At 38.7% G+C, this 15,070-nt stretch overlaps 1 protein-coding gene across 4 annotated transcripts in view; it reads right to left on the bottom strand.

Annotated features, from left to right (window-relative positions):
- Positions 1-3,721: 3,721 nt before the first annotated feature.
- LOC137432510 (netrin receptor UNC5B-a) overlaps positions 3,722-15,070 on the bottom strand; it is a 430,308-nt gene continuing 418,959 nt past the window's right edge. For all 4 annotated transcript variants that reach the window (XM_068124516.2, XM_068124518.2, XM_068124517.2 and 1 more), the window contains one exon: positions 3,722-4,907. In XM_068124516.2, coding sequence (XP_067980617.2) covers positions 4,748-4,907 — 160 coding nt within the window. In that variant the 3' untranslated portion in view covers positions 3,722-4,747. The remainder of the gene's footprint in view (positions 4,908-15,070) is intronic.

Genomic DNA, 15,070 nt, shown 5'->3' with positions numbered 1-15,070 from the left:
ACAAGCTATTTGATTTCGGTTCAGTTCCTGATTCAGATTCAGATCAGATTTGGTGGATGAGTTGGGTAGGTGACACCAACAAGCTATTTGATTTCGGTTCAGTTCCTGATTCAGATTCAGATCAGATTTGGTGGAAGAGTTGGGTAGGTGACACCAACAAGCTATTTGATTTCGGTTCAGTTCCTGATTCAGATTCAGATCAGATTTGGTGGAAGAGTTGGGTAGGTGACACCAACAAGCTATTTGATTTCGGTTCAGTTCCTGATTCAGATTCAGATCAGATTTGGTGGAAGAGTTGGGTAGGTGACACCAACAAGCTATTTGATTTCGGTTCAGTTCCTGATTCAGATTCAGATCAGATTTGGTGGAAGAGTTGGGTTGGTGACACCAACAAGCTATTTGATTTCGGTTCAGTTCCTGATTCAGATTCAGATCAGATTTGGTGGAAGAGTTGGGTAGGTGACACCAACAAGCTATTTGATTTCGGTTCAGTTCCTGATTCAGATTCAGATCAGATTTGGTGGATGAGTTGGGTTGGTGACACCAACAAGCTATTTGATTTCGGTTCAGTTCCTGATTCAGATTTCCTTTTCAGAATACAGATTCAGATTCTTGATTCAGTTCCTGATTCAGATTCAGATCAGATTTGGTGGATGAGTTGGGTAGGTGACACCAACAAGCTATTTGATTTCGGTTCAGTTCCTGATTCAGATTCAGATCAGATTTGGTGGAAGAGTTGGGTTGGTGACACCAACAAGCTATTTGATTTCGGTTCAGTTCCTGATTCAGATTCAGATCAGATTTGGTGGAAGAGTTGGGTTGGTGACACCAACAAGCTATTTGATTTTGGTTCAGTTCCTGATTCAGATTTCCTTTTCAGAATACAGATTCAGATTCTTGATTCAGTTCCTGATTCAGATTCAGATCAGATTTGGTGGATGAGTTGGGTAGGTGACACCAACAAGCTATTTGATTTCGGTTCAGTTCCTGATTCAGATTCAGATCAGATTTGGTGGATGAGTTGGGTAGGTGACACCAACAAGCTGATTTGATTTTGGTTCAGTTCCTGATTCAGATTCAGATCAGATTTGGTGGATGAGTTGGGTAGGTGACACCAACAAGCTGATTTGATTTTGGTTCAGTTCCTGATTCTGATTTCCTTTTCAGAATTCAGATTCTTGATTCAGTTCCTGATTCTGATTCAGATTAGATTTGGTGGATGAGTTGGGTAGGTGACACCAACAAGCTATTTGATTTCGGTTTAGTTCCTGATTCAGATTCAGATCAGATTTGGTGGATGAGTTGGGTAGGTGACACCAACACGCTATTTGATTTCGGTTCAGTTCCTGATTCAGATTCAGATCAGATTTGGTGGATGAGTTGGGTAGGTGACACCAACAAGCTATTTGATTTCGGTTCAGTTCCTGATTCAGATTCAGATCAGATTTGGTGGAAGAGTTGGGTAGGTGACACCAACAAGCTATTTGATTTCGGTTCAGTTCCTGATTCAGATTCAGATCAGATTTGGTGGATGAGTTGGGTAGGTGACACCAACAAGCTATTTGATTTCGGTTCAGTTCCTGATTCAGATTCAGATCAGATTTGGTGGAAGAGTTGGGTTGGTGACACCAACAAGCTATTTGATTTCGGTTCAGTTCCTGATTCAGATTCAGATCAGATTTGGTGGAAGAGTTGGGTTGGTGACACCAACAAGCTATTTGATTTCGGTTCAGTTCCTGATTCAGATTCAGATCAGATTTGGTGGAAGAGTTGGGTAGGTGACACCAACAAGCTATTTGATTTCGGTTCAGTTCCTGATTCAGATTCAGATCAGATTTGGTGGAAGAGTTGGGTAGGTGACACCAACAAGCTATTTGATTTCGGTTCAGTTCCTGATTCAGATTCAGATCAGATTTGGTGGATGAGTTGGGTAGGTGACACCAACAAGCTATTTGATTTCGGTTCAGTTCCTGATTCAGATTCAGATCAGATTTGGTGGAAGAGTTGGGTTGGTGACACCAACAAGCTATTTGATTTCGGTTCAGTTCCTGATTCAGATTCAGATCAGATTTGGTGGAAGAGTTGGGTTGGTGACACCAACAAGCTATTTGATTTCGGTTCAGTTCCTGATTCAGATTCAGATCAGATTTGGTGGAAGAGTTGGGTTGGTGACACCAACAAGCTGATTTGATTTTGGTTCAGTTCCTGATTCAGATTTCCTTTTCAGAATACAGATTCAGATTCTTGATTCAGTTCCTGATTCAGATTCAGATCAGATTTGGTGGATGAGTTGGGTAGGTGAAACCAACAAGCTGATTTGATTTTGGTTCAGTTCCTGATTCAGATCTGGCCTCTGATTCGTGAAGATATATATTTGTGCAGTAATTAAAATAATTTGTTTATTTTTGTTAATGTGCTCTTTCTGGTCTTTATGTTGCACATGATTGCATGGTAAACAGTTTAGCTTAGGTAATAAATCTTTCGTAACAATTACATATGGTCAGTGCTCAGGGTATCCCTTATGATGGAATCATAACAAGGCTGAGAGGAGAGCCGAGAGGTGTGCACACTCTCCTCTGAGCTATCTAGCCTGGGCTCGAATCTCGACCCATATACAAACCGTCATCCAGGTGTTTGGCATGGAGGGTGAGGCATCAATGTGTGTGCTGTCCAGGATATGCACATTAAACTGGGTGTCCCATTTGCTAGCATTAGTTGGTGGATATTAAAGATTCAATCTTTCGTGAAGAGTAGGCGAGCTCTCATTGGCACCATGGCCAAATTTTAAAATTCCTACTCTCACCGACAGTGGGCACTGCATCAGTTGCACTGCTACATACCCAGCAAAATAAAACAACCAACATGTAAACCTGCATAGAAAGAAGCAGTAGAAAGTCACAGCAGGCAGGTAATTTGGACGTAGAGATGCTGCACATAATTCCTTCACGATAGTCCTTTGAGCTTGACCATGCCGAGTCCAAGCCGGTGGCATCATGCGCAGCACTTCTGATGCGGTTTTAAATTAAAATAAGCCTGTAATGCTTGAAATGTCCAAAGTATGTCAATATGCCTTCATCACATCATAATTTAGGTTCATAAAATGTGAGGACTTTGACTGGCACTCAAAATCAAGAAATTAAAGCTCACACTGATCTAAATCAAGCTTAAAAAATAATAATAAGAAAAGGGTGGGTACAATTTATATATTTTTATCCAGCAAAATAAAAGAGAACTGAAAAAAAAGAAACTACATTTAACATGAACAAGAAAAATCACAATCATTTTGTACACAACAGATTTAGTATGTAAGATAAAGGGGAAAGATCCACAAGGTGCAGAGTGGAGAAAAAAGAAAAACTAATGGTGTGCGCCGTGGCAGGAGATATATTGCCTTTCTTCAAGCCCTCTCACAAATATTGCTCTGCAAGTGCTGACGTGACATTTTGATGAATTTGCTATGCAGTGTTGCAGTACTCTTGTGATTTCAACTAAGGAAAGACAAAGTGCGGTTCCATATAAATGTGAATTAACTTTTGCAAAAAATTCCGACATACAACAAAAGCTTTCGGGCAATTAACTCTTACCTCATATTTAGAGAAATTGCCTAACCATTCACCGAGAAATGAACGAAAAATAAACGAGCAGCATGTTTGCATTAAAAAAAAAAAAAGAGAAAAGAAGCCAAAGCAAGCGTGCACACAAATGAACAATAAATTTAGGCAAATATCAAATATAATTTATTCCTCACAAAATAATTTACATTGAAATCGCAAGTGCAAAAGTACCGCTTATATGTTCAGCAATATACAGTTTGACCGAGAGGGGGGACACAAACATGTTGATTATAATTTTGCTAACACAAATGCAGGTTCACCTGCAATGTATTAAAACCTCTTCCACCAACACAGTGACAAGCGCAGTTTGATTTTGCATAGTTGGCTTTGGGAAAAACGGGTCCATAAAGGCAAAAGGCTACAGGCTGAACATCGAATCGCATTTGTCAACATTCTAATGGTACAAACAATAGTTTATTTGTTTTAAGAACTATGACAATAGTTAAAAACATGTTTTCTCAAATTAAAGGGGAAACTAAATAAATTCAAATAATGCAGTAACACTCATGTCGTATGTACAGAAGAAATACTAAGCTAAGGGAAGTGGGATGAGTGGGAGGGGGGAATTACATGACAAAAAAAAATTTCTCAGATGGATAAAAGCATAAGGGATCAGGTATAATAAAAAATAAATAACTTACTAAAATACAAAATGTATCAAGACCTGTTTGTTTGTGTTAAAGCCACTCAAAAAGTTTGTTCAATTCAAGTGCACAATAATACCCTTCAGTTTCCAAAATACAAACAAACAAAGTTCACCTATTACATCTTCACCATCAACTAAAACAAAAACAATTTTTACTTCAAAACAAATGAAAAATAAGTATTTTCTTATCAAATACAACTGTGTAAAAGTTACAAATGAATATGTTAAACAGGAGAAAATTAATTAATTTTTGTTTCCTGTGTGATGCTCTCAACACATTTTCTTCTCCCAGAACTGGGTTTACAGGTGTTGTGATGAATTTTCAGCAGGAATGAGGTTATGGTTCTCAATTTTAAATTCCTTTCCCACAAGTTACAATAGTCTGGCACAAAGTGAATACATGTGGGCCAAGGCCTTCTATGCTTAATTTTCTCTTTCTGACGAATGTCAGACACTCAGACGTGACCTCTGGTAGTAAAACACCATCTCAGGTTTCAGTTGTCTGTGGATTCATGTCTTCTCTTCGGCCCATTTCTTCCAAAACAGTGGCAAGCAAATCGAGGTCTCCGTCCTCCAAATGCTGGGCCTCCCAGAGATCAAGAATTGTTCCGGTAGGGCTTGGTTTAGATTGAAAATATTCCATACATCTGGCAACAAAACAGCGGAAATGATTTGCAACAGTTACAAACTCCAAAACATTAACATAATTCAAATTGTGTTTGCATGTCGACTGCTGTTAATGTCAAAATTTCAGCACAATACCATTTCAAACATCGTCCGTGGAATGTGAATTAACAACAAGCATTTTTATTTCAAAGTGGAACTAAAATGTCAAGGAAGAGGTTCAGCACAACAACTTAGGGTTTAAAGAAATTCATCCTTCTGCTAGGACAGGAGATTGTGGTGGGGAAAGTAAGGGACCAGTTGCCTTGTGGGTTTTACTCAAGGGGGAGGAAACATGATGATGAAACATGTTGAAAAACAAGCAACTGTCATAATGTTTTTGAAAAGATAGCAAAGAAACAAAGATGTTTCCTGATTTTAGTCTTCAAAAGCAGTTTATCTTATGTGAAACTAGCAGGGGTACCTGGCATTGCCCAGTTCGGTTCTAATCCTGTTGGCATTTTGAAGAAATCAAATTTGTTTTTTTTCTCTATTTTTTTTGCTACCTCGGAGACATGCTGAATGGAGAAGGTGGATCAGACTCGGCAACGGTTCCTAGAGTGAGATGTGCATGGAAGAAGTTTCGGGAACTGAGTGGCGTGCTGATGATGAGGGGAGTGTCGTTGAAGCTGAAGGGAAAGGTGTATGCTGCATGTGTGAGAAGTGTTATGATTTATGGGAGCGAGACATGGGTAATGAACGTAGAGCAGCAACGAAGGCTGGAAAGGGTGGAAATGCGAATGGTTCGGTGGATGTGCGGAGTGTCGTTGAGAGAGAGGAAGACAAATGATGAATTGCGAAAGATGATGGGAATAGAGCCTGTGATTGATGCTGTGAAGAGGAACAGGTTGAGATGGTTTGGTCATGTGGTGAGGAAGGATGAAAGTGACTGGTTGAGAAGAGTGATGGAAATGAATGTAGAAGGAAGTAGAGGACGGGGAAGACCGAGAAAGACTTGGCTAAAGACGGTCGAAGAAGAAATGCGGGCAAGGGGGTTAACAAGGAGAGATGCAGAAAATAGGGCAAAATGGAGAAGATTGTCATGGAGAAGGCAAGGCTAACCCCCGCTCTAGCAGGGAATGTGGCCTTAAAATGCATGTTGTTGTTGTATACATCAAATATATATAATTATATCTATATATCTTATATATATATATATATATATTACGTCGGTACGTATGATGCACCCAAGTAGTTAGTTGCTTCGAGTGTACAAGCATTCCCGACTGATATATGATCTCAGCAGCAATAGTCATTTGTCTATTTGGTACTGATGCTAAAATATCAAGTGGTACCACCATTGGTTCTTTTGTTTTTACATGAGGACAGTATAATACTCTTTCAAATACAACATGTGCTTCCGTGGAGACCACGTTTTCAGCCACGAGTCTCTTTTCACAGTCATTCTGGTGAATTTGAGTTAATTTAGGGGTCAGAATCATGAGCTACTCAACAGTAACAAAAGTTACGAAAGTGGGAATGGTGAGGACTTCCTTATCTGTAGCAAATACAGGTAGATACCGTATCTCAACAACTCACAAACTATAACGGGCACTCGGTAGAGCGCATACCTTCGCCGCAGCTACTGTTCTGTACTTGGCATGGGAGTGTAGGGAACAGAACAGTGAACAGTTTGGTGCTGATTTCATGCAAATCGGATAAGAATTGACCGAGTTATGACAAAAAACGCACATTTTGCAAGGTCGTGACCCCCCTGACCTTTGACCCCCAACCGCTAACAAGGGTAATGTCTTCACTGGGTCATGTCGTATATCACAAGATCGGGCATTGAATTCTGAACATTTTGGCATTAGTTGCATGCCAATTGGATAAAAATTGACCGCGCTATGGTAAAAATACGATTTTGACCTTTTCGTGACCTTGACCTTGACCTTTGACCCGATTGCTCCCAAAATCTAATCAAATGTGTCCCGTATAATAACCAATCATCCCACCAAATTTCATGCAATTCGGTTGAATACTTTTTGAGTTATGCGAATAACATACACACACACACACACACAGACATACAAATAAATACACAGCGATCAAAACATAACCTTCCGCTTTTGCGAAGGTAACTATAAGATAAAAAGTTTCAATCACAGATTAGTGAGCAGTTTATGAATATCTCAAAATGTTATGGAACGATTCGGATGAAACGTAGTGGACAGGTTTCGTGGTTGACAAGGACTAATTGATTTGATTTTGGTGGAGATCTGGATCGAGATTCGGATCCGGATACGAAAAATTGTTCAGCCTGCAGAGGTATGCACCCCACCGAAATTCTACCTAGTTTGCTAATATACTGTGATAATTTTGTTGAAGTGTATTTCTTTATACAAATCACCTGCTAATTACTAAGTATATCATTATTAAGTATTCGATTGTGGTTGCATATTGTCAGCAACTAAACAACTCAAGCAAAATCAAGAATTAGTGATTTGAATGAGCTCTATATTTAAGATTACAGCTATAGTAATTTTAATGTAAATACAGCAAAAGTTACATAATAAGAGGCGGAGGAGGCGCCTGTCACCGATGCCGAGCAACCAGTTAGTGGAATTATCTTGAATAATAATCAACCCTCCGTTGTCTTGGGTCAGGTAACCTGCAGTGAGCAGACAAATTCTGCACTTATATTTATATATCCACAAACGAAAATATCCGCAAATAAAAATTGGCCGGTGCACACTCACTGTGTTCACTGCGGGTCACATGGCCAAAGACAATGGACAAAGAAATGGAATGGAATGATTCGCAGAATATTGCCATAGCAACAATTTGATATGTTAGGTTGCGCATGCCAAGCTTTTCATTTCATTTTAAGTAACGACCGTCGAAGGTTGTACAGCAAATAGCCGGGACCTTTTCTTAACCCAAGATAATGACCCAAGACAATAGAGCTTACACTCAACCTGTTTGCTAACACAAGCCTTTGTTTTTGGTTCACGAGTTATCAAGTGACCACTATATTCGTCATGTGTGTGCGTCTGTCTGTGTGTGTGTGTATGTGTGTGTGTGTGTCTGTCTGTCTGTCCGCAGCATAACTACCCGATGACATCATCCGATCTTGATGAAACTTGGGTGGGAGGTTGATATCATGATCTAGTTGTGTCCTGCCTGGAGTGGGTGTATTGCGCCCATTGTGGGCCGTCATTTATATGGAAATGAATTTTTAGGATTTAAAAAATCTTTCAAAAAAATCAAAAAAGATCTTTTTAGGGGGTAATCGAGTTCAAGCTACATCTTCTCCAAGGGGTTTGGTGGAATCTGACAGGGGTTTCGATATTTGGTTAGGCCAATGTCATGTGTCTAGCCCCACGGAGCTCGATTTTTCATTTTTTTTTTTTTTTTTTTCTTTTTTTTTTTTTTCTATTTCATTTATCACCGAATTTTCGGTATTGTGTAGCTCACTAACCTCAGAACTGATTATACATTATTTTCTATTTCATTTCAAGGTCAGTAACCTTCGTTTTGACATTTCCGGGCCTGGCCTGTCTGGGCCTGTTTCGGTTACAGTCCGTCCTTTGTCATTGAATACCGCTCGCTCGTGAACCATCGTCGTCTCCTGACTTGTTACTCCCACCAGGGAGTAATGCATTCGATCGTGTCCGTGTGTGTGTGTGTGTGTGTGTGTGTGTGTTCGTGTGTTTGTGTGTTTGTGAACAAGATATCTGGAAAAGTTCTGAACGGATTTGGATGAAAGTTGGTGGGATGATTGCCCTTGGGATAAGGAAGAATTGATTAGTTTTAGGTGAAGCTCAGGATATTATTCCGGATCCAGGAATTTTTTTTCGAAATTTTTTTTGGAAAGATTTTTTCTGTTTTACTGCATTAAAGCTTTTATTCTTATTCTTAAATGATGTTTTTCTCCTCTAATTCCGAGATATATCAAAATAAATTCTCTGACAGTTAGGGCTTACTCTCTTTTTTATTTATTGTTTTGGGGAGAGAGGATGTTAAAGAAAACGTATTATTCCAACTAAACCCACGGTGGGAGTATGCGCTCTACTGAGTGGCGTTCGAGTATTACTTTTGCATTTTTACATTAAAATTACTCCAACTGTAAACTATTAAATAAGAAGCTCATTTTAATCACTAATTCTTGATTTACTCAAGTTTATTGCTGCTTACTCAAGCCGAATACCGTTTAATAAATGTATAAAGCTCTTTCACAATCCACATCATCACGTTTTTTTTTTTTTGTTTTTTTTTGTATACTGAATCGAGGCTCGTGAAAGAGCTAACATTTATTTCACAAACAAATCAACCAGACAAACAAGATATATCAAAAGAGGGAGCGGAAGACAAGATGGGGAGAGAAGGGGAAGCACACAAACATAACATTTGAGAGCAGGGAGATGAGTGGGAAGTAGAGAGCTTGGGGGGGAGGAGGCGTGGGAAGGGGGGGGGGGGGTGGGAGAAGTATAAAACACAAGGACACCAAGGACTTCCAGGACAGAGGTTGGTATTTCAAAAAATGGGGGAAGATAAGAGATCGTGGTGAACAGCTGTTTTGAAGACCTGGAGGGTGAGTGGGATTGAAGAGAGTGAGGGAGTTTGTTCCAGAGGTGGGAGAAAAGAGGAATGAAGGTGAGCAGAGAGTCTTGATTTTGGCAGTTTAACCATAAGAGGGTTGCAGGCAGATCTTGTGCGACCTGTTGGAATATTTGGGGGACAGAGCCCAGAGAGAGCTTTAAGGCCAGAGAGGAGTCGGTAGAAGACGGAAAGACCACCAACCTGCCTGCGGTGAGTGAGTGAAAGGCCCTTGGAGTTAGCTTCATGGCGAGAGATTCCAATGATTCTGAACGCTTTGGTTTCAACAACAACAATATATAAACTTGAACGGCACTCTGTGGAGAGCATACCGCCGCCTGGTTGGCCATATCACTCAATGGTGAAGAATCACTTTAAAAATTCTACTAACTGGATCAGGATCCGGATCTTCACCAAAATGAATCGATTCTTCCTCGTCACACACACAACCTGTCCAACAAGTTTCGTCCTAATCCGTCCACAACTTTTTGAGGTATCCTGCTATGTATCGTTTTCGGCCCTATCTCCCAATGGTGAAGAATCACTTAAAAAATGCTAGTAACCAGATCCGAATCCGGATCTTCACCAAAATCTAATCATTTCGTCCTGTCACATACGCTACCTCTCTGCCAAATTTCGTCCGAATCAGTTCACAACTTTTTGAGATATTTTGTTCACAAACGGACAGACAGGGGTGAAAACATAACGTCCATCCACCTTTGGTGGCAGAGGTAATAAGGCTTATACATATATCTTATACATATGTATTATATCTGCACACTGTTGGGGAGAAGGGAGGAAGGGGTGGGAGAGGGTGGGAGAGTGACATTTCCACCTTAACTTGAAAAGGAGGGAAGGGGGAGAACCTGCCTTCACTGACTTACTTCTGTTATTCCTTTTTAAACTTGAAAGAATCGAATACACTTCGCGTTACAAATTAAAAATTGCTTAAAACCCAACGTTATTCATAAATATTGTATTCCATCGTTAGTCCACATATCCAATTTGTTACGTACAAAGTTTTTCAAAGTATTGTTTAATTACAAAGTTGGAGAAGTGTTAACTTGCTTGGAATAAACTTTATTTATGCCCTGGGAAAATGAAAAAATATAATTGGACTACCCTTCGATCCCTACCATCAGTTTTCAGTCGCTGTACTTTTACTAAGTAATAATAAATAACTAATTCCCTCATGGGGAATCCGACCCTCCCTCTTCTCCCCTCAACCCCTCACTTTCCTCTCCTCCTCACTCCTCTCCCCTATCAACTCTCCCTCCTCACCCCTATCCCACCTTTCTTCCCATCCCCACATCGTGTCCGACCAGATACATTCAAAATGGTTATTTTAATGTTTATGCAAATAAAACGCCAATATTTGTCCAATTTTCTCACTATTTGCTACAATAGTCTTAAGCCATCTTAGAGACTATGAAAACTGAAATCCGATGGTGAATTGGAGTTGTGGTTAAGCCATGAGGGAGTCTGAAAGGACTTTATATTACAGGTTTTCATTTCATTGCCTCTGCCACCAAAGGTGAATGGAGGTTATGGTTATTATTAATTTTTTTTGTATACAAGGTCGATGCTCATGTAAGAGCTAACATTGATCACAAAAAGACAAACTGACGCATAAAACATATGATAAAGGGAGCGGGAGAACAAGATGGAGAGCAGGGACATCGGGAGATCTGTGGGAGGGAGAGGGCTTGGGGGAGGAGGCATGGGAAGAGGGGGAGGAGGCATGGGAAGGGGGTGGGGGGGGGGGGGAGAGGTAAAAAAAACAAAACACGTGGACACTGCTCGGACTTCCAGGAAAGAGGTTGGTATTTCAAAAAAGTGGATCTGGGGTGAATTAACGGGGGCTTTCACTTTTCAATTGACGGGTTTTCACTTTCACTGAATTAATGGGGGTTTTAACCCCTGTCTGTCTGTTTGTCTGTCCGTTTGTGAACAGGATATCTCAAAAAGTTGTGGACGGCTTCGGACGAAATTTGGCAGAGATGTAGCGTGTGTGACAAGAACGAAATGATTAGATTTTCGTGAAGATCCGGATTCAGCTACTAGAATTTTAAAAGTGATTTTCACCATTGGGAGACGGCCAAAAACGATACACAGCAGGATATCTCAAAAAAGTTGTGGACGAAACTTGGTGGACAGTTTTGTGTCTGACAAGGACAAATAGATTAGATTTCGGTGAAGATCTGCATGTGGATTCGGATATGAGAATTATTTAATTTTTTAAGTGATTCTTCACCATTGAGAGATAGGGCTAAAACCAACATATAACAGGATCTCTCAAAAGATTATGGATGGATTTGGACGAAACCTGGTGGACAGGTTGTGTGCGTGACACGGAAGAATAGATTCAATTTGGTGAAGATCCGCATCCGGATCCAGCTAGTAGAATTTCTGAAGTGATTCTTCACTATTGAGTGATATGGCAAAAAATTATATATAGCAGGATATCTCAAAAAGTTATGGACGGATTTGGACAAAATTTGTTGGACCGGTTGGGTGTGTTACAAGGACTAATCGATTCGATTTTGGTGAAGATCTGAACATGGATTCGGGTACAAGAATTGTTTAATTTTTAAATGATTCTTCACCATTGAGAGTGAAATCGATATACAACATGATATTTTAAAACGTTATGGACGAGTTATGAATAAACTTGGTGGACGAGTTGGTTTGGTGAGAAGAACAAATCGATTAGATTTTGGTTCAGGTCCGAATCCAGATCCGGCCTATCAGTGGGATACAGAACGTAAACTGTTTACCAGGCGGAGGTATGCTCTCCACTGAGTGCTGTTATATATTAAAATGCATTTTTGTCTAAAACGCTAATTTTCATCCAATTTCCTTCCTGTTCTTTGCAACTGAATGTTAAACCATCTTAGCGACTACGAAAAATGAAACCAGATGGTGAATTAGAGTTGAGATAAAATCGTGAGTGAGTCAGAAAATGTGAGCCAAACAAAAGAGACAAATGAGGCCTCCAGAGCTATGCAGGGCAAACAGAATGTTGGAGATATATTTTTGAAGCCCCTTCCTGAACAGGGGAAGCCCCTTCCTCAATGAGGGAAGCCCCATCCTGAAGGAGGGACAGACAGACTGGAGGAGAGTATTTTTGTGTAGGTGGTGTTACGAGGGATAAAATTTAATTTCACAAAATTAGAATAGAAACCAATTTGGATGTACAAAGACGGAAGTAAATCTGCCATTTGGCAATACCACAGAAAGGCTAGACTTGGACGATAAGCAAATACAGAAAACACATCTATTCTGCACTATTCATGTTATTTAAAAAAGTTCCAAAATCCTTTGAATGAATCATAACTTGTTAATTTTAATAAACAATGCGGTGCCCGTTCTCCGTGGCTCCATTTTTGCTTGGCCAAAGCGATTTCTCTATCTGACACGTTTTACCTTTCAGATAAACTTGTGATGTAGTACTATGTAATGTGGGACAACAACCGAATTTTCAACTGTGTTTAATTATAGCTTCCCAAAGAGAGCAGGTAAAGTATTTTATAACCATTCCCTCCACAAAGCTTCAAGACAACGTTTCCAATCTTACCATCCAGTACATCTACTCATAGTTCTGCACCAATCCATCATTGGGAGTTTTCTCTCTGTCAGCACTTATTCATCGACAGTGCCCTTTATGAAATGTTCTCACCCCATATGTAATTAATGTACCTCTTATCAAAAATTTTTTTCTGATGTGCAGAATAAACCTCTATGCGATAAGGCCATTCCTCATCTGGGATCAAATGAAAATGGCACCTTATGAAAGAACCATTTCCTTGGATAAGCTTTGAACATTTCACAATAAAATGTCACCTCCACATCCTTATTTTTCCTCTTGAATGAACAGCATAATGAAAAAAACACAGTTTAATAATCAGACAAGAAATGCAAGATGCAAAGCCGACCGTCATGGTATTGTGCAATACAAGTATAATAATTTTGCATTATGGTAGTGATTCTTTAAAAGTAAACGCGCACAGAATGGAATTCAAAAATAATTACGGTATTCATCGCAAAATCTACACGCACACACTATTTACGTGCTTCACCCATTACTAGCTTGGCAACCTTTGAAGTCTCGATAGCGCTATGTGATTAAATAATAGCATGAAATGTTTTCACAGGAAAATTATCAAGTAACATTAATCGTGTGTGTTGATTATAAAATATGGCTGTTAAGTTTCTAATTAGTCGCACAATCAGTATGGATTGCTGCAACTGAGAAAATGTGCAAGAATGCTTTTTTTTAGATAGACTTATTCCTTCCCACCCACCCCCAATAAAATATAATAATGATAATACTAAAACAAGAAAAAATAATAGTAATAAATTTTTTTATATGAAGAAACAAATTAAAGAGGTGGACTTTATGCTGTAAAATATCTGTTGCATGCCAGACAGTTACACACCAAGCAAGCAAATAACATACTATTTGTTATAGGTTTATAAGACAGTCATAAGATTGCAATAAATGGAGCTTGGTCCTTTGGAAATAAATGGAGCAAAAAAACAGAATTCGGAAAAGTTTTGTTTCCAGAAGTGGTAAGAACAATGGAGTGCAACCTCTACAATCTATTCATATTTGTCATTGCGATAAAGAAAGGCACTGCACAGTGTAGCGTCATGACAAGTCAGGTTGGTCTTTTGAAATCATTAAATTCACCGATATACTTTTGGAAACAATACATTCACCTTTATACTTTTGAAATCAATAAATTCACCGATATACTTTTGGAAACAATACGTTCACCTTTATACTTTTGGAATCAATAAATTCACCTTTGTACTTTTGGAATCAATAAATTCACCTATGTACTTTTGGAAACAATAAATTCACCTATATACTTTTGGAATTAATAAATTCACCTTTGTACTTTTGGAATCAATAAATTCACCTATGTACTTTTGGAAACAATAAATTCACCTATATACTTTTGGAATCAATAAATTCACCTTTGTACTTTTGGAATCAATAAATTCACCTATGTACTTTTGGAAACAATAAATTCACCTATATACTTTTGGAATTAATAAATTCACCTTTGTACTTTTGGAATCAATAAATTCACCTTTATACTTTTGGAATTAATAAATTCACCTTTGTACTTTTGGAATCAATAAATTCACCTATGTACTTTTGGAAACAATAAATTCACCTATATACTTTTGGAATCAATAAATTCACCTTTATACTTTTGGAATTAATAAATTCACCGATGTACTTTTGGAAACAATAAATTCACCTTTATACTTTTGGAATCAATAAATTCACCTTTGTACTTTTGGAATCAATAAATTCACCTATATACTTTTGGAAACAATAAATTCACCTATGTACTTTAGGAATTAATAAATTCACCTATGTACTTTAGGAATTAATAAATTCACCGATGTACTTTTGGAAACAATAAATTCACCTTTATACTTTTGGATACAATAAATTCACCTATGTACTTTTGGAAACAATAAATTCACCTATGTACTTTTGGAAACAATAAATTCACCTATGTACTTTTGGAAACAATAAATTCACCTTTGTACTTTTGGAAACAATAAATTCACCTATGTACTTTTGGAA

The sequence above is a fragment of the Myxine glutinosa genome, chromosome 8, assembly GCF_964187855.1.
Source record: "Myxine glutinosa chromosome 8, kmMyxGlut1.1, whole genome shotgun sequence".
Lineage (NCBI taxonomy): Eukaryota > Metazoa > Chordata > Myxini > Myxiniformes > Myxinidae > Myxine > Myxine glutinosa.
This window is presented reverse-complemented; position numbering and strand designations above follow the sequence as displayed.